This window comes from Equus asinus, chromosome 2 (assembly GCF_041296235.1).
Source record: "Equus asinus isolate D_3611 breed Donkey chromosome 2, EquAss-T2T_v2, whole genome shotgun sequence".
Classification (NCBI taxonomy): domain Eukaryota; kingdom Metazoa; phylum Chordata; class Mammalia; order Perissodactyla; family Equidae; genus Equus; species Equus asinus.
Genome location: NC_091791.1, coordinates 107,104,938 through 107,131,388, shown reverse-complemented (window position 1 = coordinate 107,131,388; position 26,451 = coordinate 107,104,938). Strand labels below are relative to the sequence as shown.

The following is a 26,451-nucleotide window of genomic DNA, read 5'->3' as shown; positions in this document are numbered from 1 at the left end:
GTGGATGCTAAAATGACCCAGCATCATTTTTCAAAAAGGTCTTTTCCCTACGCACTTCAAATATGTCACCTTTGACATAAATTAGGTCACAGGTTACCAAATATGTGTGGGTCTGCTTCTGATCTTTTCTGCTTGTCAATTTATCCACCCTTGTGCCAATCTCACACTTAGTTACAACATCTTTATAATACATCTTGATATCTGCGAGTGTTCATCATCTGCAAGATGGCTTTGGCTATTCTTGGACTCTTGCATTTTCATATACATTTTACAATCAGCTGATTAATTTCTGCAAAAAACCACATAACTTTTACTGCACTTACATTCAATCTATTGACATCTTAATATATTGAATCTTTGAATCCATGAATCCCTTAATTTATCTTCTCCCTCATTGTTTTCATTATAGAGGTATATATATCTTTCATAATTTTGCATCTATATTCATAAGAGATTTTCATAAGTAATTTTCCATTCTTGTATCACCTTATTGGCCTTTGGAATGAGGATTATACTGGCCTCATAAAATGGGTAGAAAAGTGGTTTCATTTTTGCTATTTCTGGGAGAGTCTACATAAGACTGGTGGTTTCTTTGTTTTCCGTAAGTATTTCAAGGAATGTCATAGTTTTTAAATTATTAAATGAGCTATTATATCTAAAGCACTTAGAAAGTACCTGGCATTTGATAAGTCGTACAAAATGTTCAGAATTCTTATGTGCTTCACTATCCATATTCCCCATGTAAATCATTGCATTAAAACGCCAGAAGAGAATGCAGGCTTTATCCAAAGAGACCTATATAAAGAGGTAATGAGCTTTAAGCCATTCTTCAGAAGTCACCCTTCAATTTTCATTCAATTATCAATTGACTACTCATCATACTTTCAGAGAATATTCTATTTCAATTTTTCAACTCTTCTGTTGCCATAAAAGTTGGATTAATACTACATAAAAGAGAGGGGGGTTTTGCCAGAGCATAGTTTTAAATAATGAATATGGATAACAATCTCATACTCATGAAGAATTTTTGTAGCTCCTGAGTTTACACTGAGTCCATGACACATCTATTTTTTCCTTAGTGAACTCGTCCTGTACGCCTTCTTCCATTCCTAGTCACGACGCTCTCTCTCCCCTCTCTTCCAGTGGAACTTTTCATGAGTTACCTCCAGTCAGTCTCCATTTTCCTACGTTCACTCACTTCTCAAGCCAAATCTGGTTTCCACTTCTACCAATCCACTGAAATGTCTTGCTGCCAAGGTCCCCCCAAATTGCCATGTCATTAAGTAAAGGTCATTATTCTCTCCTCAACTTATGTGATCTCAGCAGCAATTAGCACTACTGACCACACCTGCTTTCTTGAAACACATTATCATTGAAACACATTTATCATTAAACTCTGTGACAGTTCATGCTTACTACTTTCTCCTAATTCTATTTATACTATTAGCAGACTCATCTTTATATATATGACTTTGTTGAGTTCAATCTCTTGAAGCATGCAGCTGCAATCATTTTCTATGAATGTTGGCCCTTAAATGTCTCTCTCAAGTAAGGTGTATTTCTTCTCTGTGTTCCACATCCATGCATTCACTTACCTCTCTGACATCTCCATTTAGAGACTCCTCAGGCACCTCAAATTCAACACCAGCTAAAACTGGGCTCATGCAGTTCTTCCCACAGCTGATCCTATAATTCTCTCCCTCAGCAAAAGTTGACACCATCTTCCTAGACCTGGAGATGAAAGACTGAGAGCCATCCCTTGACTCTACTCTCTCCTTCATCCTACAGTCATGCGCCTGCTAAGTCCTGCTCACTTGATCTCCTAACCATCTTCCAATTTCATTATATTTTTTTCTTTTTCCAGTGCCACTATTTGAAAGTCCAGGCTACCATCAATTGGTCAGAACTACAATTGGCTCTGCTCTGAACATTCGTAATTGCTAGTCTACCCACTGCAGCCAGAATGCTCTTTTCAAAACTTGAATCTGAGAATGTCAAGCCACTGCTCAAAAGGATCTGTTTAATGTCTGGCTCTATCAGGGAACGTAGTCTGTTTTGTTCAGGTAGATCATCAGTGTTCAATATACGTTTGTCAAATGATAAATGACGAGAAAAAGAATCAAAAATTGTTTTAGAGCCCACAGATAAATATTATATTTTACTTTGACATGGGGGTAAGAACTTCTCCAAGTATAAGACATTATTTAATTTTAAAGTTTATAATCAAGAAGGCCAGAGTTTATAAATAATATCACACAATATAAGCTAGCATTTAATGCAAGAAATTAGTTCTTAGGATAGACCACACTAATCTATCCAGCTCAGCCCTCTGCTCGGAGAGTCACACACCAAAGGCCAGAGAAAGAAAAGTCATCTATGGCCCAGTTAGTGAGACACGTATTTACAGTGTCTATTAGGTGCCAGATAGGATGTGTTACCCCGTAGAGTACACTGGGTGTCAAGGCCTCTGGTAACTATGAGCTATGGCAGATGCCAGAAGGATATATAAGATGCAGGGGTGAGAAAGAGAAGGGTAGGATTTCATCCAGCCAAGGAACTAAGAAAGCCTATTTGGGGCAGGAGACTTTTGAGAATTTTAAGGGCAGAATTTATTTAGACAGAAACTGGGGAGAAAGTATTCCAAGTGAAAAGAACAGTACAAATGGGATTAACCTGGCGTAATGTAATGGGCACCATTGCTGTGACTTCTCATAAGTTACAGAGGCCTCAACTTGGGTGGTGGCGATCAGAAATGGACAAGATAGAAACGGACAAGACAACACGTCAGCTGGAGCTACCAGATTTTATGGGTTGGGAGATGGGGAAAAAAGCATGAGGAACAAAAAAGGGGATGCCCAGGGCCTCCCACCCCAGGAGATGCCAATGCCAATAAAGGAAATAAGGAAGCTAGAAGGAGACCATGGTGCTGGGGTCCTGAACACATGGAGGGAGAGAGAACGCTGAGTTTCTGACCCCCTGAAGTATAGATGCCTGTGAGATATCCAGGCAGGGCTGGAAATGGACATGTGAAATTTTAGAAGAGAATAAGGAGAGCTCGGCAAAACTTCAACATTCCTATTAAATTATCTTTAATTATCACACTGTGAATCCATAATCCATACATCTTATCTGAAGCATTCAGGAATCTTCAAACAAGTTTCTGATTACTTGTATAAATCTTCACATTTCACTTACAACTAACATTCATTTTTAGCATCCAACATCTACTTAATCAATTAACAATTGTTTTCCATAAAGAGTTTATTGAAGGTTGATTCGGTCTTGCTCCTGCATCCCAGCAGCTGTTTGTGTCCTAAACTCTACACTGAGAATTTCAGTCAGGCTACAAAAGAAGTAAGTCTAACTAACGATGCCTTCTTGTCGGGCAAATTATTTCATTTTGAAATTCTATAGCAAAAGAACAACAATAAAGTATTGGTTCCACTTTTAAATAAATAAGGGGTTATTTTGCTGCTGAAAGTTTTCATTCAAATGACTGATCAGATCTCACATGTCTGTTTAAAAATGTCTGACTTAGGTCGTTACAAAATGACAGACTATGATAAACTAGATGATAGTTGGGAGTGAGACAATGAGGCATTGTTTACACAGAAGATTGAGTAACTGGTTTAACAAAAGAGGTTCTTGGGTATCTATTGTATGTACAACTAAGAGATTTACTGGAGCTTTTATAATTTCTGCCAGGCTCTTTTCCAGCCAGCTTCATTAACTTGAAGTAAATCAAATCATGCAGAAATCTGGCTCAGCCAGGAAGATATAATATGAAGAAAAACAGACACGGGATGATAAGGTTTAGAATCTTTGGCATTTTTCATAAACATTTTGTTTGAAGATTATTAAATTACAACGCAGAGAGAGAAAAAAAAACCATAGTAAAACTCACTATTAAATCAGGTCTTTTTACCTCAACTTTTCTTTACAATACACATATATATTATATATATAAAACTGCACATACAAAGTATGTGTCCACAAAATATAGTCTTTACAACTTAAATATCATTTGAACAGAAAGATACTTGCATACATTTTAAATATGCACAGAATTGGAATTTTTATTCTGGGGGGGGTTACTGAAATGGTGGGGTCTGCAGGAATCAGATACACTCAAAGGAAGACTTCAAGGTGGTACTTTTCTAGAAAAAGGTTTCCGAGATATATTTGTATTATGTGTGGCTTATTTTGCCCATGAGAGGAACCAAAGATCAATTTTGACTGCTAAACTATTTTTACTTTCTGCTCAAAAAGGCGGGCAAATGAGTTGATTATGACAATCAGGTAAGCAGCCACATTTATTAATCCCTTGCTCCTCAGTCTTTATCTTTCTAAATACTCTCAGAGGTCATTCATCCATCCCCTCTCCGCCTTTCTGAAGCTGTAATGTTGACAGTTTATTTTGGAAATAAGCAAAAAGTAAAGTCAGAAGAAATGGTGTTTTAAGGCAACTAAATACTTTCGTTAAACCTTTACACTTCGGAGGAGCGATCCCTTTGGACCTTCCTGGGGCATCCATTGCCCACGGTGGCCCGTGATGTAGGCTGGCATCCAGCACCTAGGGGTTTACTGAAATTTTACATATAGGTCTTCAGCAATCACAGCCGAAAGATTCCCAAAGATTTGGGCTGAACCTGGTAAGTATTAAAAACTCTATTTATAATATACATTATTTGCTAGATGATGGCTATCAAAGACTTGTTAACTCAGAGAAAAAAGTGACTCATGAACAATAATCTGAAAGGAGTGTGGGGATGGGGAATGGAAATAACTGAATCTTAATGAGAATCCGTCGGAGGTGTGAAAACAAGTTCAAAGTCACTCTTGAATCCGAACGGTCTAGAGTTGTTCTCAGGGAGGGTGTTCAGACCCATAGCAGCCTTGCTTTATCTCCTATTTGAGAAGGGATGTTAAGTCTTTCCTAGTCTCTGGATTGTTTGCTTTTGCTGGGCTGAACCGCTATGCGACTAGGACGCCCATGCATGCGGATGTGCGCACGCGCGTGTGTGCATCTGTGCGCGTGAAGAAGGAGAGAGAATACAGCGAAGGGTCCACACAGATGCATTTCAGAATGACACCACGGGTACCACTGAAAGAGCGATGGTATTGGTCTAATCAACCAAACAGAATCCGGTGCTGGTGTCCAAAGTCGGTGTGTGTCCTAGAGCGCGCTGCGCTTCTTCCGAAGGGGGCTCTGGCTGCTGCAGAGTTTCAATTCCGCGTACTGCACCTGTGAAAACAAACAGACGTGACGCTGGCGGCAAGGTAACCCTAGCTCCCCACAGTGTGTGTTAATGGCTCCCCAAAGACAAACCAAGGCAAGGGAGGAAAGGTTCAAAGGTAATGAATCATTTTCTAAACACAGGAACACGGGGGGATTAATTGCAGGAAGGATTTGAGAAGTCATGCATCATTTCTTGAAACCAAAATATTAAAAGCAGATTTTTCTAATGAGATGCATGGGTTTCTACCTGCTCTCGGCACTGCTAGATGATTTTCGTTTTGTACCTGCTTGTTTTCAACCAAAAGTGAGCTTAATAATGGCCTCTTGGGAGTGTGTATCTTAGTATATGATACAGCAACTTACTAAGAAGTATTCATTTAAAAATATCTAAAATCTTGGGGAAAAGAATCTCTGCAAATTATATACATTTATTTTGCCAGAGAGGGAAAAAATGTTGAAATTGATACTGGCCCCAGACTGACTTAGATTTCTTTTAAAAATGAATTTCATTTACAATGTAATGGCTAAAACATCTGTGATAAATATAAGCACTCGGGGGCGTCCCCCATGGCAAACTGTCTATCGTATTATTAGAAAGTGCTCTTGGCGATTCATGAAGGATCTTACTAGCATATTGTATATCTTCCTCGAAAGCTCTTTTGTTGTGTCCCTGTGTATTCATGCCAACTCCAAGTGGATGACCACACTGAGGGCTGGTGCCTGAACTATGCACAGATCATCCCTGGGGGGCTTAATGGAAACTTCCATTCTTCAAGACTGCAGGCACGAACTCACATTGCCCCTCAAGTGATGGTACGTTGAATCGTATCGCTTTGGTGTGTGGACTTTGATAGGCTGATGGCGGAGCGGCTCCATTTAAAGTATTGTATTACAGACCACATGTGCTATTTTGAGCATTTGTGCCAAACTCCCCAAGGACACAGTGGCCCATCACATAAATTGAGCTATACTTGGCCAAAAGCAGATACATGAACAAAAGCATGCTCTCCTTGGAGGGTTTTATGAAAGACCCTTAGCGGAGCTGGGGATGACACACCTGTCAATCTTCAATGCAGAACAAACAGGGCCAGGTTACTATTTTATAATCATGGAATGCAAATGTTAATGAGTAAATTCCTATTTATAGAACGCATTTTAATAGATAATCATATCGTAAAATGAAGGTTAAAGGAAAATAGCATCCTGGAGTTTATTTTAATCCCTAGAACTTGGAATGAAGGGGAAAGAAACTCTAGGGCTTTGCAGCCCTACATCTCTGCAATCCACCCAGAGTTGCCAGGGAACCAAAAATGGTACGATGGCCTGAAGATGAAAATCAATATTTGATTGAGGATTCTCTCAGATAATAAAGGACTGTGTCTTTGATCATTGTGATGCTATTTCACGCCATGGTCTCCCATCTATCTATTCTATGATCTCTCTTCTCCATTAGAGAGATTACTGCCTGCCCTCTTTCCTCTGGATGCACAGCAGCCCCATCTGCAGGGGCCCAGATCCAGCTACCTATGGCACTTTCTGGTCTTGTTGCCTTGGTTAATCTCTACATATCCACAGACAGAGGACACTGCTGGACTAATTGGCCATTACCTGTGAATAATACTTCCGATTGATCTCAAATTATGTCATGCCGTCTCTGCCTCTATGTGTATGAGAGTAAGTGGGGGCTCTGCCCTCAATACCCCTAAGTCTTTACAGGGAAAGGGGCAGAAGTGTAGCCTAGGAGATAATCAGAACAAACAAGAATAAAAGGAATAATCCTCTTGTCCCTCACTTCCCATAAAATGCCCGCCATCCGGAAGAGGAGGAAAATAAGCCAGCCTCCCCCAGTTTTGGACGTCATGCTCTCCCATGCACTGAGCCCGTCTTATCCTCTTTGGGGAGACAAGCAATCAAAAAGGGACAAATACCACTACACTCTAGCCACGCAGTATGAGTTCCAGATCATTCTTAAGTAGCTCTTTTTCAGGATAATTTTCCCCAATCATCTCATGCTTTGGACAAAGGTTTTCTCAGCACCTCCCTGTAAGGCAGGACTCTTTAAGGATTTTCTGATTCGTTATCTCAATTACTCACAAGCACAGCCCTGGGCCCCTCTGCCTCTGGCGCTGGCCAGACTCCTGTGCTGGGCCCCTGTTGGTGGTGAGCATTCATTACATACCTTTTGAACATCAGACGGCACCCTGGAGAGGAAGTCTAGTAGCTCATTGTTGTCGATGGCATAGGGATTTCGAAGCTTCTTAGTAAATTTATTTATGCCTGAAAAATAGAAACACCGGGCAATCTCTTTGTCTGTCTGTCTATCTGTCTATCTATCTATCTTTAAAAAATCACCTGACTAGGGGGCGGGGTACATTCACAAGTAAAAATTAGTGTGAAAACAATTACTAGACCTGAAGTCATGCATATGCTGCTGTCATGTGGAATCATTCACAAATGGCTTTTCTTGAAGGAAGGAAGGGGTGATTGTCGGAGAGGGACTCTGCCTCCTTCAGCTGTGAAAATCCCATTACAATCCCAGCGGCAGGGCGGCAGACAAACACACAAAAACTTGCGCTCATTGGTTTTTTTGGACTACGCTGATTAACAGCCTTCTCTGCTTAGAAAACCAATGTCCCAGATGGGAAAGGCCTTCGTTAGCCCAAACAAGTCTCTGCTTGGGGGCTCTGGACCGAATGCAGCAGTGTGAGGGGGAGGGTGGGAGTTGTTTTTTTGTTGTTAAAAAGCAAACTGCAGAAATCTATCTCCCCCCTTGGAAGTCATTTTCACAGGTTTCTCTTCTCTCACTGCAGAACAGAACTTGACATGTTGACTGTACTCTGATGCTGCAGGAAACTGTGAAAAGTTATTATTGGAAAATTATCTTCCTCTGGTTGCTAACTTAATTTATGGACCGCAATACGGGTGCGTGGGTTGTTCTCAGCAGCGGAGCCCATGCGAATTTAGGACGCGGGCAATGACAATTAGAAGGCGTTCAACATTTAACACGTCAATACACTGTAGAGCATCCTTCCTTGGTGGCTGTGCCTTGGGCTCGTGGGCATGTCCTGGACAAGTTCTACCCATGGTTCCTCTTCAGAGGGAAGCTCCTTTCAATTACCTTTTGTCTCCTGCTCTGCCCCTTGGAGCTGCAGTGCCCATACCCGGAACTCACAAACTGTGGTCTTTTCACCGAACGTCAGTCCTTTTTTGTGCTGAGTATTAGAAGCAGAAAGACTAGGTGGCCTTCTGAAGTTTTGCCCCAGAATGTGTGTTTAACAAGGATCATATCTGAAGGCCGCGGCAATCCCACTGATGCTGAATGAATTCTCACCGTAGGTGTACCTTGAATGGCTCCTACTCCGAAGCCAAGGTAACATTTAACTGTTCAATGGTTCCTAACACATAAAAGGGTTGATGTTTTTCTTCTTTCATTAAATATTATTTTACCTTCATCTAAGGACTAGACATCCTGCATGGCATTATACCCGACACAATGCCAACCTCCAGGCTTTTCTTTCGAGAGGGTCAGAGTCACATTTGCTTTGCAAATGGGAGCAGGCCATTGTTCACCAGTAAATGGCAGCATGGTGGTGGGGCTGAGGAAGACTTCTTGTAAGTGTTCCCTTTCTCTCCAGTCAAAGCTGCACTACGTCTTTTTTCCCTCTACCCCCACAGCAAGCTTCATGTGTCTAGCTAAAATTTTCCCCAGCGTTCCTTTAAACTAAAATACTCTCACTGTATTATTCTAAAGACATTTAATTGTAGCATGGGCTTTTTGGCAAAAGAAAACAGACAAGGCAAAATGACGAAGGGAGACAAAGACGTATTGAGAAAAGATATATCTTCTATTGTTAATTATATATAGTGTGCGCATCTGGAGTCTTTACAATGAACAGCAAGGCACGGATAATATCGCAGCCCATCAAAACACTGCATTCTTAGTCACTGAGAAGATTATAAACCTGCACAGCAGCTCGAATGCACCAATAAGGGCAGAATTAGTTCACAATGCACAGAAACTGTCTATATTAGAAAAACTTCGCTAGAATAAAAATTATAAGGCACTCAGATTGCATGCTTCAAAAGCATACCTTATTTTTTTTAAGGGGTCACAGGCTCAAAGGTCAGTAATTCCACCATATTATCTACTGTATGAGACCAAGTGTCAACAGGGTATCATGTATTCCTTGGTCATCTTTAAGGGGGCATGGGGTAAGGAACAAGGGTTATGGAGCAGGAGTAGCCAGGCTCCAGTTCTGGCTTCACCATGTATTAGCTGTGTGGTTTCACATAAATCACTTAACCTTCCTGAGCCTCAGATTTCTTATATTAAAATTTGAATAATAAGGACCTGTCCTACATAGTTTCCGAGGTTGATGGGAGAATCACATTGGACAACAAAGGCAAGAGGATTCTGTAATCTGAAATTCGCCAACAATGAAGGGGGCTAACATCATTACTGTAGATGTCAGTAAGCCAAGAAAACAAAGGTGGCAATGATGAAAGAGTCTTTATACTATTAGGTATGTGAGCACACACCCAAATTTGGAAGTTGTCACTTTATCCATTAGCATGCTAAACATACCTTTAGTTTTTGGGGTTTTTTTTGTTTTTTTGGTGAGGAAGATTGGCCCGGAGCTAAAATCTATTGCCAATCTTCCTCTATTTTGCATGTGGGATGCTGCCACAGCATAGCTTGATGAGCAGTGTGTAGGTCTGTGCCTGGGATCTGAACCTGTGGACCCCAGAGAACCAAAGTAGAGCATGTGAACTTAACCGCTACACTGCCAGGCTGGCCCCTAGATTGTTTAACTTAATATGGACAGACAGAGGGCATATCAACTGTGAATTTTTATTTCTTTCTTTTGGCAAAAAGGGAAAAGTAAGTGGAATCCAATTACCAAGGGATAGCATTTGGGAGAGATGCTGATTTAATGGTCCCAGGTCACAGATTGAATAGATCACTGGATTGAAAGCAGCCCTCTAGTAAAAACAGTCTTGGGGAAAGTCAGAGAGAGGAACAACAGCATGGGTGCTTTGCATATATGGCCACTGGAGAATAACCACTTGAAACAGAATTATAACACTATTTTTCAGATACTTATATGAGTGAGTGGCACGTAGCCCCGATTGCATGCATTGGTGGGGGTGGGTGAGGTAGGGCGGAGAGTCCTTGCTTGCTCATTTATCCAACACGGAGCATCTTCCACGGCTATTCTGAAATTAATCTATTTTTATAGGTTTTATGTTAAATAATTCTGATACTTAATAAACATTTATATAAAATATTATTTTGGGGAAAGAATATGGAAATATAAAAGAGACAGTTAAATAATTTTGTTTCAAAGGGTTAGAAGCATTGAACAAAAAAATGTAGGATCTTATTCACCACTTTTAGGACTCAATGAAAATGAGTCAGTAACTTAGAATAGGAAATAGTCTTCTGATCCTTAATAAAGTTTAAAGGAACACTAGAAATTTAAGACGTGTAAAGTTATCTTCTTCTACATGAGAAAGTCTCTGCCAAGGATGCAATCATGTAAGAGATGTGCAAAGGAGTGTCCTGGGTCTGTGCTGGCTAATAACTAACTTGTCTTGGAAAAGAATAAGTCCTGATAGAACTGCAGAATATATTTCATGACGGCAAGGCAGGGCTGACATGGTGAGCTCAAAGGGTTACTGTCAGCCCAGGAGAGCATCGTAAACTCCATGCTCTTTAAGAATTTCATTCACAAGCTGAACAATAAATAGAGCAACGTCTCATTAGGTAGATGCAAAAAGTTGGTGTGGAAAGCTGCCAAGATCTTGGAGGAGAAGAAGAGAAGTCAAAGTGATTTTGGGTAAAGAGAAAAAAAATTGGAATCTTAAAATGGACAGTCAAAGGAGGAAATACAGTTTGGTCTTCTTTGTGAAGGGAAAGATGCAGAAAAGCAAATCAAGAATACACCAGAACAGTGAAGAAATCATGGGACAACAGTATTTAACAAGCTGACTATGCCGTCAACTTACACAAACTTAAAAATGAACAATATACTGGCAAAAAGATTGTAATTTTGAATCGTTCTAGGTAGGGTCAGACAACAGTTTTAGATTTGTGTTTTAAACGTAATCAGTAAATGGATTTGGAAATTAATACTTATGAAAAACAATTAAGAGAGCATAAGATTGCTCAGTCTATACAGATAACATTCAGCACATAAGATATTCAGGGAAATAGTTTTACAAAATACCCCTTCTTAACCAATGGGCCCCTGAAGAACTCCATGCTCTCTTTCCTAAAGGTCAAATACAGATCGATGTGCTAGAATTGTTGCGAAACAAAACAGAAACAAACAAAACTAAGCATGAGAAGACTTTCCTCAAGAAGGAGGGTCATCAAGGATTGATTAAAAGACATCCCTGAAGAGAGAGTCAGAATATCTTTTTGTTTTCTTGGGCTTGCTACAGAGGAGAGAGACTTCTGTACATAGGATTTTTGCCTCCAGGACAAAATAGAAAATGAATGGATTATGTTCCCTCAAAATCATTCTACTTCTGAAATGTTAGGAGTTATTCTATTTTCCCCATGCCTTTTCCCATTTCTGAATGTCTATGTTTGGCTTTGCTCATCAGCAGGATCCTACCTTTGTGGGTTCTCTTTGAAAAGGTCTACATTTAGTTTTTGAGAAAGGTTGAAGCTTTTATTTGGCATTTGCAGGCTCTCAGCTTTTGCTTAAAGGTGAATGCAGTGCAGTCACACATTTGTAACGTCCCTGAACATCTTACCATCTGAAGATCCCTAGAAGTGACTACGACTGTGAACTCAGCAGTAGTTCGAGAAGCCAAGTCATGGAAACCAGGACTGACAGACTCTTATGGAGAAGGGCTGTCTGCTTCTCCAACAATTAATTTACTGCAATGAACTTTCCTTCTATCAACGCAGAGCTCACCCACTAACAGACACAAATGCTCACAAAGCTGCTTGCATTTTGTCCAGTTGCTTGCTTGAGTTGTAAGTCAAGTCATGGAATTTATTTCAAGTGTGCCATTTTCGTTTCTACTTTTTTAAAACAGCTAAACTTACATAGGCACACCATTTCCCCTGGTAAAAAGAAACTTCCTCTTCTGTCAGACCCTGGTGAGGGAGTCCCTGAGTGCCCCACCGCTTCCCCCCACTGCTACTCCATGTAAGTATTGGGTTAGATGATTTTTTTCTCTCCAGGAGAGATGAAGTGTCAGGAGCAACCTGGCAGCAGCCAGACCTACTTTTACATAATATAAAGGGCAAGATGCAGGTGTTTGCTCACTGTTTAAATAACAGTGTTTCCTGCAAGTTACTGGGCCACAGCAATATATTATTCGAGAGTATTTATGGCTATGAAAGCCCAAAGGGAAATTGCACGCACAATCACATTTTTATTTGATTGCAATTATACAAGAGGCCTATAAATATCTCTGTTGATTGTTCATGCAACTGGTCTTTTCAGGGAGGTCCTGGAAGTTTTTGTTCCCCAAATGCTTTCCTTAATCTCACGTTTAATTGCCAACAAGAGAACATTTAAAGTTTATAGTCGCACTTTAAAACGAGTAATTGGTTCTTACCTGGAATTGCTTGCTAGCAAAAGGACTGTGCCCAACTTACCCCAGATTAAAACGATGTACCGAAGTGGAATGAAATACAAAATGATGGTGGCCACTGCCAGTATCAAACAGGCCAGGAAGGAAAGGAACGGGACCGTCCAGTTGAATGTGCTGTAGACAAACCACATAAATGTCATTTTCTCTGATCCTCAAGAACAGCTACGTATTCATTTTGCCATGTTTATTTCTTAGTTAGACGAATGAAAAAGGTCTATTGGAAAAGTTTCTTTAAAAACCCGGAGATAAAAGTCTGCCACACTGATTGGGCACTGGAAAAACATTCTTGAGGAGAAAGCCACAAGGCCAATTGCCACGCCACTTGTCAGAATCTTGGTGACTTTGCCTTCCTGGAACCAATAGTTCCTAAGAGAAGACTTTGGCTCTCGAAAGTGATTAAAACCTGCGAGATTGTCACAATGACTCTGTACATGGAGATCGTCAAAACGAAAGGTTAGTTAGGTCATTTTCGAAGTCAATATTTCTCTCTCAATTGATAGATGGTTGCCAGCAAACATTTAGAAAAGGGAGGATATTATTCCAGCGCTTCAGTGCTTTTGTGTTTTCCAATAACTTATATGTAGAATTTCCAGACTGACTTACTCCAGAAGGCTTCAGAGCCCTGAAGTAGGCTGGGAGCATTTGACTACAAACCATGACACCGCCAACCCATAGAAATGTAGGTGATGTTACCACATATTATTTTCACCAGACCCCTGGCTCCTTTCATTGTATCTACTGCCTATTTTGACTTGTGCGGAAACGAAGCCACAGCATGGCTGCTGACAAGTGGTGTAGGTCCACACTCAGGAACCCAACACAGGTCACCAAAGTGAAGCACACTGAACTTAACCACTAGGCCACGGGGCTGCCCCCTGTCATTAATATTTTTAACCTTTGCCTATGGAAAGATACAATATTATATATGTGTGTATTTAATTTCTCACGTCTTTAAATTATAAGCAAATTTGAATACATTTTAATATACTTGCTGGTCATTTTAATTTGTGTCTTAGTGCTTTCCCGCTTATTTCCTCACCAGGGGCCACTATTTAGAAAAGTGCTTAAGAAAACTGATTTGTAATCAAACTGCCATGGGTTTAAGTTCAGGCTCTGTCTCGAAGAAGCTGAGTGACTACAAGAAAGTGATTTAATCAATGTGAGCGAGAATTTCCTCTCTATAAAATGGGAAGAATAATAATACTATAGCATAGAGCTTTGCTAGAATTAAAGAAGAACTTCCATTTAAAGTAATTAGTTCTGTTTCTGGAACACTGTCAAAACTCAAAAAATGTAAAGAAGCTACTACTAAAGTGTCTTTTTTCCCTCGGGCTGTTTGGTTGGCTTTTTCCTCAAATAAAATATCTCCTTGGATGCTAAAGAAATCAGTCCTTTGTGATATCTGTTACAAACATTTTTCCAGTTTGTTGCTTTCTTGACTTTTTAAAAATCTAGTTCATAATTTTTTAAATATAAAAATGATATATTTTACAGGACCACATTTATCAGTGTTTCTCCATGTCCATTTCTAGATTTGGTAGTACTTATAAAAGATTCCCCCCAGGCCCATGACTTGGCATCACAAATTTGAATAATCAGCCATTTCCTCACTCTTTTATCATACTGTTTTCTATGTTATTTTAAATTTCTACATATATGGAGGTCCATTCCTGACTTCTCTCTTCTGCAGAACCTCTACTAGAACAGTTTAGTGGGCAACTCCACGTCATTTGTGGAAATGTTATATGGTCTCCACAATTGTCCCAGATACGCCACGGCAAGAAAGTTAACCCACAGATACTCCTTACACAAGGACACAGGGACGGGACATGAATGTCTGCTGCACCATGGTTGGCAGCAGGTAGAAAAGGAAACAGCTTCAGTATCATTAATAGGACAGTATCTAGATAAAGGAAATATCTGAAAATATCTAAATAAAGGGGAAAATCTAAGTGGAAATACTCTGCAAAATAATACAGCTTTAAAAAACAATGCGAATATAAAAGGGAAACCCACAAAAATACCTCTGCCCGCAAGACAGAGGCTCAGAGCCAGATACAGTGAAAAACTAAACTACAGAAATTAATGTGTGTATGTGTATATAATTATTACTAAATTTACACATGGACAAACACCACACATATAGCCTTCCATTTTGAGAAAACCTCTGAAGGACGTACTCCAAACTGTTAATGGTGGCTCAGTATGATGCGAGAAGCAGAAAGAAAAGGGGAACTAACAGAATAAAGGAAGGCTTTCTGTTTGAGCACTTTTATAATGGATGTATAATACATTTATAATAAAAATAAAAGCAAAATAAGATATAATAAAATCAATAAATTAAAACTTAAGTAAGTCAAAACAAATATCATATTTTGTGCCTTATTTTTTTGTTTTCCTAAGGCAGAGACATAGTGAGTGGTAGAGTCTTAATACAAACCCACAGCTGGGTAAAAGAAAATCTACCTTTATTTTTTCACTCTAGCATAATAATTATTATTTATCAATAGAATACCTTACAATTTAAAAATAATTCTTGTTCCTTCCCACTTTTATTAGATTCAGTAATTTACTCAACTTCTCTGTGCTTTAGGTTCCCCATCTGTGAAATGGGAATAATAATTGTATCTACATTATAGAGGTGCTAAGGGGATTCAATGAGTTAAAACATATAAAGCCTTTAAAACAAATCTCTGGCACATGGTTAATTATTCAATAAGTGTTAGCTGGCCTCATTTTGCTGTTATTGCACAAAAGTGACATAAATATAAAAAGAAAGCTAATTATACAATTAGCATTTTAAAGATAATAAAAGTTATGAAAAATGCTTGGAATTACTTTTCGTATAAAATATACATTATGATTCCTTTTCTAGCAATACCACCTGCCTTTAAAAAAATTTAAATACTAGATAAACAATTTTTAAACATTCTTTAAAAAAAAAAGGCAGAGGGCCTGCCCAGTGGCACAGCAGTTAAGTTCGCATGTTCTGCTTCAGTGGCCCAGGGTTCACCAGTTCGGATCCCAGGTGCAGACCTATGCACCACTTGTCAAGCCATGTTGTGGCAGGCATCCCACATATAAAGTAGAGGAAGGTGGGCATGGATGTTAGCTCAGGGCCAGTCTTCCTCAGCAAAAAGAGGAGGACTGGCGGCAGATGTTAGCTCAGGGCTAATCTTCCTTAAAAAAAAAAAGGGGGGGGGGAGAGAGAAAGCCACCACTAGGCTGACATGAAAGTAAGAAAACACAAGAGTGTCAAATAAAATGTATTGCAAGAACTATGGGGGTTACTAAGCTCCAAAGTGAATTTTCACTCATAATTTCTGCCAAATACTGAAATTTCAAACCTCTGTCTCTTACCTGCAGGAGAGGTAGAAAAGAAAGCCTAAGGCCTCCCAGGGGAAGATTCTAATAGGAGAGCCGTGCATAAAACTCACACACTCAGAGGAAGGGTGAATTGAGAGAGAGAGAAACAGGGAGAGAGAAAGAAAAAAAGGAAAGAAGGACAAATCCACGGTACTTAAGCAGATGCAAAGAACTCTGCCTGTCATGGTCCTGGTGCCTGGTAGGGAGTTTATGCTACCAGTGTAGTTTGAAAAGCCTCAGCAAAAAATTTAATTTAATAAAAAAAGAGATCCCAGGTCCATAGTACCCTGAGGTGACTCAGGCAGGCATCCTCTTTAGGGAGATGCACTATCAACTCAGATATCTGAGCACGCGCCACGAAAAACTCCAAGGACTATGAGTTCACAGTTAAAAGTGCAAAGCACAAAAGGACACACAGCATCTTGAGTAAGAGCCAGAAGTAACAGCAAAATCTGAAACAAAAGACTTCAGATACTGAAAACAAACACAATACATTAAACAATAATGTTTAATATGTTAAAAGTCATCAAATAGAAGCTTGAAAATATGATCAAGAAAAAGGTCGTGAAAATGACCAAGAAAATTTGAAAACAAAGCAAGTAGAAGTTTCAAAAATAAAAACTCCATTGACTGAATAGATAAGTAGGTCACTTCCTACTGATTATAGATTCAGTTCACCAAGAAAATATAACAGTTTTAACATCTAGAGAATATGACCTTCAGAATATAGAAAGTAAAAACTGACCAAACTACAAGGAGAAATAGACAAATCCACAGTGATAGGAAGGTATAAACACACATCTCTAAGTAATTGATAGAAGAAGCCCACCAAAACCAAAAATTCATATGAATGTGAAAGATTTACACACATCAACAAACTAAACCAATGAATATATATAGAACAATACACTCAATAACCTTCTTTCAAGATTACATGGAAAATTTATAAAAGTAGGCCATTGGCTAGGTCATTATATTCTGACCATAAAGCAATTAAGTTAGAAACAAGGCACAAAGAGATAACTAGAAAATCTCCATATATTTGAAAATTAAGCAATATACTTTTTGGCCGAGGAAAAAATCAAAACAGAAATTAGAAAACAGTTTTTACTAAATTTGAATGATAATGAAAATATCAATGCCAAAATGTTTGGCATATAGCTAATGTTGTGCTTAAAGGAAATTGCAGAGCTTTAAATGCTTATGTTAGGAAAGTAGAAAGATTGAAAATAAATGATCTGGTTTATCTATCTTAAAGAGTTTAGAAAAAGAATAGTAAATTAACCTCGGAAAAAGCAGAGGGAAGAAAGTAAAAAAGATAACAGTAATTAATGAAAAAGAAAGCAAGCAACAGAGAAGATTAACAGAGGCAAATGCTGGTTCTTTCTAAAGACAAATATAATTGATAAATCCCTCTCAAGAAGAAGGGAAAACCCAATTAATACCAAGCATAAAAAAGTGGGCAATGCCTCAAACTCTATTGACATTAAAAACAGTAAGAGAATTTTATAAACAAGTTTATATCAAAAAGTAGAAAATTTAAATGAAATAGACAAACTCCTAGAAAATGACAACTTTCAGAAACAGAGATGAGAAGAACTAGCATGGCTGAATAGAACTGCATATTACAGAAACTGAATATTTAATTTAAACATTCTCCCACAGAAAACCCAGGGCTAGTGGTTCACCAGCAAATTCTATCAAATCTTAAAGGAAGTGATGACAGCAGGCTTACACAAACTCTTCCAGAGGATGATCAAGAGAGAGTGTGAGTCTAGAATAACCTTCTCTCCATATGAAATTTTCAAGAACAGAAAATTGTAAAACAAAGCTCACATATCATAGCTGCAAAAATCTTAAGCAAAAAAACCAGTAAATTAAATCCAGCAACGTATAAAGGGATTGTATAACATGGCAATTTGGATTATTCCAGAAATGGAAACTTGGCTTAACCCTTGAAAATCAATCACAATAATACATCACACTAGCAAAAATAAAGGAGAAAAAAGTGTATGATCATCTCAATGAATGCAGAAAGAAAGTTCGATAAAACTCAACTCCCATTCATGATACAAACCCTTAGCAAACTAGCAATAAAAGGGATCTTTCTTAATCTAATAAAGCATCTTTACAAAAACCTATAGCAAACATCATTATTAAGGGCAAAATGCTGGAAGTCTTCTGTCTGAGATCATGAATGAAAAAAGAACGTTCGCCAACACCAGTTCTGTTCAACATCGTACTGGAGCCACTGGCCAGTAAAGTAAGGCAAGAAAACAAAGCAAAATGTATAAACACTGAAAAATAAGGAAGAAAATATTATTCCTAAATGATATGTTTATGAAATAGAAAACTCAGAATAATCACCTTCAGATAAAAGTTAAACTAACTAACTTGACCAATGTTAATAGATACAAAGTCAACGTTGGAAAATGCATCTCACTTCTATGACCCAGTAAGAAACAGATAGAAAATAAAATGTGAATAAAAGATAATATTTAAAATAGCATGAAACAAACCAAGTACTTAGGAATATAACTCACAAAAATGTGTCAAAGTTCTATACATAAAACTCCAAAATAATATTGAGGTAAATTAAATGGAGGAATATATTACATTCACATATTAGAAAACTTAAATTTTATCAAGATGTCAGTTCTTTCCCAGTTAAAGCAATCCTTATAAAGATCTCAACAGTTCTTTGTGTGTGTGGAAGTGTGTGACGTGTCACGAGTATTTATGTGTTGGATTCTAGAAATGGAGATGTGTACCCTGTTGCAAATACCTTGTCAGATTTGCTCTCTCAATAGCCAAGTCAGTTAACTCATGAATTTTTCTCTCAGCAACCCATAATTTTAGTAGGAAAATAGTTAAATGTTTGAAAAAGAGAGCAGGGCATTAACTACGTTTTTTTTTAATTTAAGACACAGTGGAAAAAAGTCAAGGCAATTTACCGAAAATAATATTCATAATAGTTAATATATATATTTTTTGGATGAGGAAGATTATCCCTGAGCTAACATCTATTGTTAATCTTCCCCTATTTTGTATGTGAGACACTGCCACAGCATGGCTTCACGAGCAGTGTGTAGGTTTGTGCCCAGGATCCAAACCTGAGAACTCCCGAAGTGGAATGTGCAAACTTAACCACTATGCCCCTGGGCTGGCCCCAATAGTTAGTATTTTTAAGTGATTATTACATGCCATCCACTGGTCTAAACTCTTTTACAGCACTGATTCATTTAGTTCTTCCAAAAACGTTACAAAGTAGGAATTATTACTATTCCCATTCTACAGATGAGGACTCTGAGTTAGAAAACTTAAATAATTGGCCCCAAATCATTCATTCCCAGTATAAGTGGCAGAAGTGGGATCTGAATTCAGGAAGTTGACTCCAGAGCCCACACTCAAAGCTTCTACAGCAGGCACTTTAGAAAATGTAAGAAGGTATATTTTACTCATTTAATCCCTTCGCTACTCCTACTTATAAGACTGATCATTTAATTCGAGGATACTACATAGTAATACCTCTAACACTCAAAAACTTACTAGACCCTCTCCCCATTTATCATGGAAGATCTTGTAGTATCTGGTCTTCCACACAACACCCAAGGTTGAGGAACCCTGGTAAATCGAAGATTTCCATCTTGAAGTGAAAAAATTTATCAAACATTTTCATAGACTTCCTCAGTTTTCCTGAGTTGGAACCTCCCTAGATCCTAGGAAGGGAATCCCTAATTTGGGCAGGAACGAGACAAATGAGCCAAGGCTTTCAATTATTGAAAAAAATTCAATGAATTCCCTTCATTCTTTCAACCATTTGGGTTCAATCACATCTCCTAAGAATGCCATTTTCAAAATTTGAAAATGCTAAACACAAAAGATGGCGCCCACATCTGGTAAGGTGGGTGCACCTCAGGCCTCTAGTTTCTCCCCCACCTGGCTGCCACCCGTTGACCTTTGTGTCAATGGAATCGTTATGTTCCTTCTTTCCTAGGCTTGGACAAACGAAGTGCTCTGACTCTTCCATCCATGGAAACAGAAACAACTGGTTGCCTAATCTTGTAGATTCTTCTTTCGTCATGTACCCCACAGGATGCTTTCTTTCACATGTGCACTGTTTTCACACTAGCTTGTGAACTCTCTCCTCACACCTGGCTTCTGGCCCTCTCCTTGATCTTTCCGCCTTCACTCTTTGTCTCTTCCAATATGTCACTCTCAGATTAAACACAAGATGCATCAATTTATCATTCCCCATGTCCTCACTGTGTTTCAAACTGCACTTAACCTGCTTTCTCATCTTCATTGCTTAGTATTTCTCAACTTCACTGCTTAGCCAGAAAGTTCTATTTCTGACAAAGGTGCCTTCTCCACCTTACTTTGCAGGGATGACTATACTGTCCTAGATCTACCTTAATCTCATTATCTCTTCCATGGAGATTTCCTTAACCACGCAAGGACACAAGTGTTGGAGCCACTCCATAGGATAGGGTGTATAATATGCATCTCTCTTCTGACCCAGCCTGCCTGCTGCCTGGGATGATATAAATGCTACATGTTGAGTAAACGTTTTAGCCTGATTTTTATGTACATTTGAAATTTGTATAATATTCGAGAAGGTCATTAGAGAAGGTAGAGAAGAGTAGAAAAAAGAAAATAGTTTAGTTCATGTAAATGCAATACCGTTGGGGTCCTCCTGGTCAGTAACTGGGAAGCCTTCCTCTGAGAGTTTTATGTAAGCCTATTTATTTGCTAGTTGCCAAAAGCTGGGTAGCAGTTTTCCTGGTCCTTAAGCACTGAATTACAATGGAATTCCAACAGAGTTACACATGACATCCTACTTGAATGGCCAGCAGGAACTGTAAGGTCACTGTAATAATGAATGGCCAGAGAATTAATAGGAGTTGAGCCTTATGAGCCTTCCTGTGTTGCAGCTGGGCAGAACAGTACTCTGTTCATGGCTGAAAATACGTCTCAGACATGGCCACCACAGCTGCGCTGGGCACAGCCGCCCCTCAAAAGCACTGTAGGGTTGGGGGCCTGTTTAAATCACTCTGCCCTCTTCTCTCACAAGACACATTTCCTTTACCATTATCAACTGCACAACGGCCACATTTATCTATTAGCGATGATCACGCACGGAGACAGTTTTACTGAAAGACACAGCCTTCCTTCCTCGGTCTTGCCCCCATACCACATCCTCTTCTCCTCCTTGCTGCTGTACATCCCTCACTTAATTCTTTTCATTGACTTGTTCCATCCACTCAAGGCCCTGCATGACCTGCCTCATGTCCAGGTGCTGCTGCCACCATCCCCTATAGCACAGACAATCTAATCCCCTACACCTCCCTGTATCTGGCACAGTCTTGGGCTTTGAGCCTTGGCACAAGGGCCCCCACCTACTGACCACCCCCATTTATCAATTCTATGCCCATCTATCTCTTCCCATCCTCAGACAAGCTGCTAAGTTATTGCTTCTTCAGAACTGCCCTCTGTCTGTCTCTCTCCTACACCCCTTTCTGGACTGGACAGACTTCCCCCGACATCCCATCTTCCCTCTATCTAGAATCAACGCTACTGAATTCTAGTTGTCATATCACTGTTCTTCTATCTCATTGGAAAATAGGTCCCGAGAGGATAATGACATTACAGTGGAGTAGTGAGGAGGGCAGGTTCAATTCCAAGCTCCACGGCTGACTAGCTGTGTGACCTTGGGCTACCTATTTAATCACTCTGTGCTTCAATTTTCTCATCTGTAAAATGAGGATACTGACAATCCTTACTCTATAGGGCTGTTGGAATTATTTAATCCAATTCCTTTAAGTAACTCCTTAAAGAAGTTACTATGTGAAAAGCTTTACAGCAGTGTCTGGCTGGCACGTGACATCAGCGGATGTTGCTATTACTGTTATGGATGCAACTCTCATTTTTAGACCAAGTCAGTGCCTGAAACTCAATAACTGATCATTGAATGAGTGAAACATTATAAAACCCTCTTCATCACTTCAATATTTTCTACTGTCACTTATGTTTTTGTTAAATAATTTTGAGGGTAAATTCAGGAATCATTTGTCAATTTACATGAAATCCAGAGGAATAGAGCAGATAGGCATCAGTACGTGTAAGCAAAAATACTACTGCTCTTTTTATTAGGACATTGATAATGGGAATAACAATGTGTAAATCAGTAAAAACTCACCAAATTTGTTTAAAGATGGTTTTAAGCTATTTTTTAAACAAAACAAACATGTTCACTATTCCAATAATAAATGGGCATTCAAGGGCAATTTCATTTGATAAGGAACTGAGAAAGATCAGTATCCAAAGAAAGTTCCATATTAACTATTTATATTTCCCAATGTTATCATTTATTTATTTTCCTGCATTTTAATAGACAAAACTTTCACTTGGCTTTTAGCACTAATTTTAATCTCTTCTTTACTTATGCAATTTCTAAACATTAGCTTCTTTACTTAAAGAAACTAGATTGACCAATAAGATAAGAAAAAAAATTAATCTTTGGAAAGACCAACATAGCTGATACAATTCTGTACTTAAAAGGGGAAAGAAATAAGTTTACAATTCAAAGGAAAAAAATTAAAAATGGCTGTGTTCACTGGCATCAAATGAAGACCAAGTTATTCAGAGTTCATGACATATAAAACAAAACAAACACGAATCATGAAGAGTCTTTGCCAAGTGGGACTCCATGAGAGAATTTGGCCCTGAGGCAATATGGTAGGGAATAGCAAGCTATGGGTTGGATTTGAGTCAAATCTAGCCTCCCACCTGTTTTTGTAAATAAAGTTTCATTGGAACACCTATCATACCAATTCATTTACATATCAACTATGATTGCTTTCACTCTTAAACAACAGAGTTGAGTAGTTGTGACAGAGACCATATAGCCCACAAAGCTGAAAATATTTATTCTTTGGCCCTTTACAGAGGAAGTTTGTTGACCTCTGTTCTAAAGCATCCATGTATGTCATGAATTAACTTCACATCTTTGAATCTATGATGCTACTAGTTATATACCAGGCTTTGGAAGATTGAGAAAAAAATTCCCTCAAGGCATTTACTGTGTTCTGTGGTTCAGATGGAAAAGGCTCCTTTAGAGCGTATTTGCTTCCCTTTTTATTTCTGAATAGGACAATCTATTTTTTTAATGCAGTTTATCACCCAATCTAGGATACTTTTGAGAGTGAAAGGGAACACTGTTAATAAATTATGCTGGGACAATTGGTGTAAATTGGGCCACATGGTCACCCCAGTTCTGAGGTAATGCAACTGTGAGGTTGACAAGCCAAAGAGCAAACCAACCAAAGGTAACAGGATTTGCCCAACAGTCTGCTTTTGTTTTTCGTTCTTGCATTTTCTGATCCCACCCTCCCTGCCCCCACACCCTCACTGTCCTTGAAGATGGCAGCTCTATTTCAAACACCACAACACAAATGTAGAACTTACTTTTTAATTCTTTCTCCAAAAGAAGCTATTTCTTCCAAGATGTTTTGAACAGTTGAAACAATATCCTGCACCATATAGATTCTTTCAATTAACCCCTTTTTCTCGGATTCCTAAGAAACATAAAAGCACGATTTAACTCAGTTACTTCATTTGTATTGTCTCAGCACACAAATTATTATAACCATGTTATAATAACATGGTTATTATCAACAGAGAGACTCCAAGAGATGAATTGCATTTTTCACAACTTAAATATTTACTGACGCCAACAAATCCCTGTTGACTCATTCAGATGCGACCACTCATAGTATGCAAGTCTCAGTTGCAAGTCTCAATCTCATGGGGTGATGAACCAAGAGCTTCATTTCCCTGTGGAGGCTGCTGCTTCTGTCAGAGAACTCTGGAATCCCTTCCATTGGTTGACTCTGGTTTCCTCTCTGCCTTCACAAGGTTATCTGCCGACTCACCTTACCCCTCTGCTATCACAGTCCTTCAGAAATGCTTCCAGCAGGTTACAACATGGCCTGTTGGATATCCACATAATGTGTTTCTTAGTACTGTGGCTTCTTAATCAAACTCTGCTGCATTTTTAGTCAGGTTTTAAACCCAATGGGGGCCTGATGAACATTTCATTCATCCTTCAGCAATCACCTCAGAAATAAAGTAAAAAGCGGGAGATAGGCCACAATGTCACCAGATAGTACAGTGCTGAGGACCGTATCCTAGATTACTCCCCAGGCAGATGCTCAACAATTGATTGATTTCTTTCCTTCATGGAATTAGAAGCAAATATAAGTCCATCTTCCTCAGGCTCCAATTCTTCATGTGAAATGGAATTCAGTTTTCTAAGAATATTGTCCTTACTTTGCTTATAGAAAACCTTAAATGTGTTCTACCATGTTAGGTAGCCAATGCTTATAAAAATCATTCAGAAATTACTTGAATGTTGGAGAAAATAAGGTTCCCTAAAGAGTGGCATTTTGACACTACTTCTTATAGTCTGATACCACATTCTAGTTCCCTTAAGAACTCTATTGCAAGTGGGATTTAGCTGGTGTCCTCTCAGTTCTTGCCTACCCGGGTCATTGTAGTCACTACATCTAACATATAAAACCTAAAACCTCAAATAACTAACAAAATCTTTTTTCTTCTAACTAGAATTTTACTTGGGTTCAAACAGTACTAAATTATTGAGTTAAAGCTTCTAAATTTAGCAGACCATTTCTATAATAAACTTCTGTGCAGCAAAAGATAAAAAAAAAAATTATTTCATCCTCATCTTGTATTCTCTGCTTCATCAAACTAGATCCACGAATGGAAGGAAGGAGAACGCACCAGCTCAGAGTGATTATTGGTAAAAGTACCAATATAGCAAAAATGTCAAAAAGCACAAACTTTCCTTCTTGCATCTGCTCTTGCTTATGAAGCTACTTGGCTGAAACAGACCAAAGAAAGGAGCAGAGGTTAGAATGGTCCACTGCCACTCATCTTTAGTAAAAGGTGCGGGGATGCTCTGAATGACTTCTTACCATCTGGTTTGGACTCCTTTATCCAAGCATTCTGTACAGAAGGAGAAATCAGGCTGTTTCCTCTTGCAACATCAAACTTTCAGGACATTTTTACTTTTTCACCCTAATTTTACATTGCTTATTTCCCTTACTCTCTTACTAATTCTTCAAGCAGTTTGAGTTAAAAATTAGATATGCTGCCAGAGCGACCCAATTCATGCACAACAGTCCACCAACATCTATTAAGGGGCACAATGGTGAAAACCCATCTCTGTCTGCCACATGAGTATTCGTGTCTATAAAGGAACATTTGAAAGCACCGGGTATTTGACCCAAAGGGCAAAAGTGCTTCCTCTTTTCAGCAGCGTAGAGTTTAGGTCAAAACAATTTCTTGGAAAATGACTCAAATTTCCATGTGGCTCAACTTCATAAAAATTTCCTATTTCAGTTGACTGATTTTTTTTCCCCTATGAACACTCAAACACTGAGGTTCTGATGGTGAGAAAGGAAGAGTTAGTATACCAAAATAATAAATGATTTTCATAGTAACCTTTTACTCTATAATGAATTTGATGTCTTAGATTGAAGATTCAATATTCAAAAACTAGGCTTAAGAACCCCACTGTATCTAGGGTAGCAAGATAATTTATTGACCATATTTGTACACTTTTAAGAGTAAAAGTAATCAGAATTACATAATTTTTGAAATATTTATCAAGTGACAACTGGTTTTATTATATTGGTGGATCTATAAAATTATTTCATTTTATTTTTATTTATTTTTTCATAATAAATGTTTCAAACTAAAAATTTATTTTACAACCATTTAAACAGAAGAAATTTGTTTATCTTGTCCGAATTTTTTAAATGAAATAGTAAGAATAATTATTTGTGCTATGTATTCAAATATTTACTTGGTTTCCTAGTTATATGTGCTTATAATCCCATGTCAGGATTACTTTTCAGAGGAATGTACTTTTAAAAGTCATGTTGTTGATTTTTAAAGATTGGCCCTGAGCTAACATTTGTTGCCAGTCTTCCTCTTATGTTTTTCTTCTTTTTCTCCCCAAAGTCCCCCAGCACATATTTGTATATTCTAGTTGTAGGTCCTTCTGGGTCTGCTATGTGGGATGCCACCACAGCACGGCTTGAGGAGTGGTGCTAGGTCAGCACCCAGGATCCAAACCAGTGAAACCATGAGCTGCCAAACCAGAGCACATGAACTTAACCAGTCAGCCATGGGGTTTGCCCAAG

General features: G+C 38.6%; 1 protein-coding gene across 6 annotated transcripts in view; it reads right to left on the bottom strand.

Moving 5' to 3' along the window:
* Positions 1 to 3,073: 3,073 nt before the first annotated feature.
* Positions 3,074 to 26,451, bottom strand: part of MCTP2 (multiple C2 and transmembrane domain containing 2) — a 223,464-nt gene continuing 200,086 nt past the window's right edge. For all 6 annotated transcript variants that reach the window (XM_044762457.2, XM_014842505.3, XM_014842510.3 and 3 more), the window contains 4 exons: positions 23,690 to 23,799; positions 12,861 to 12,970; positions 7,419 to 7,516; positions 3,074 to 5,245 (listed from right to left, as the gene is read on the bottom strand). In XM_044762457.2, coding sequence (XP_044618392.1) covers positions 5,177 to 5,245; positions 7,419 to 7,516; positions 12,861 to 12,970; positions 23,690 to 23,799 — 387 coding nt within the window. In that variant the 3' untranslated portion in view covers positions 3,074 to 5,176. The remainder of the gene's footprint in view (positions 5,246 to 7,418; positions 7,517 to 12,860; positions 12,971 to 23,689; positions 23,800 to 26,451) is intronic.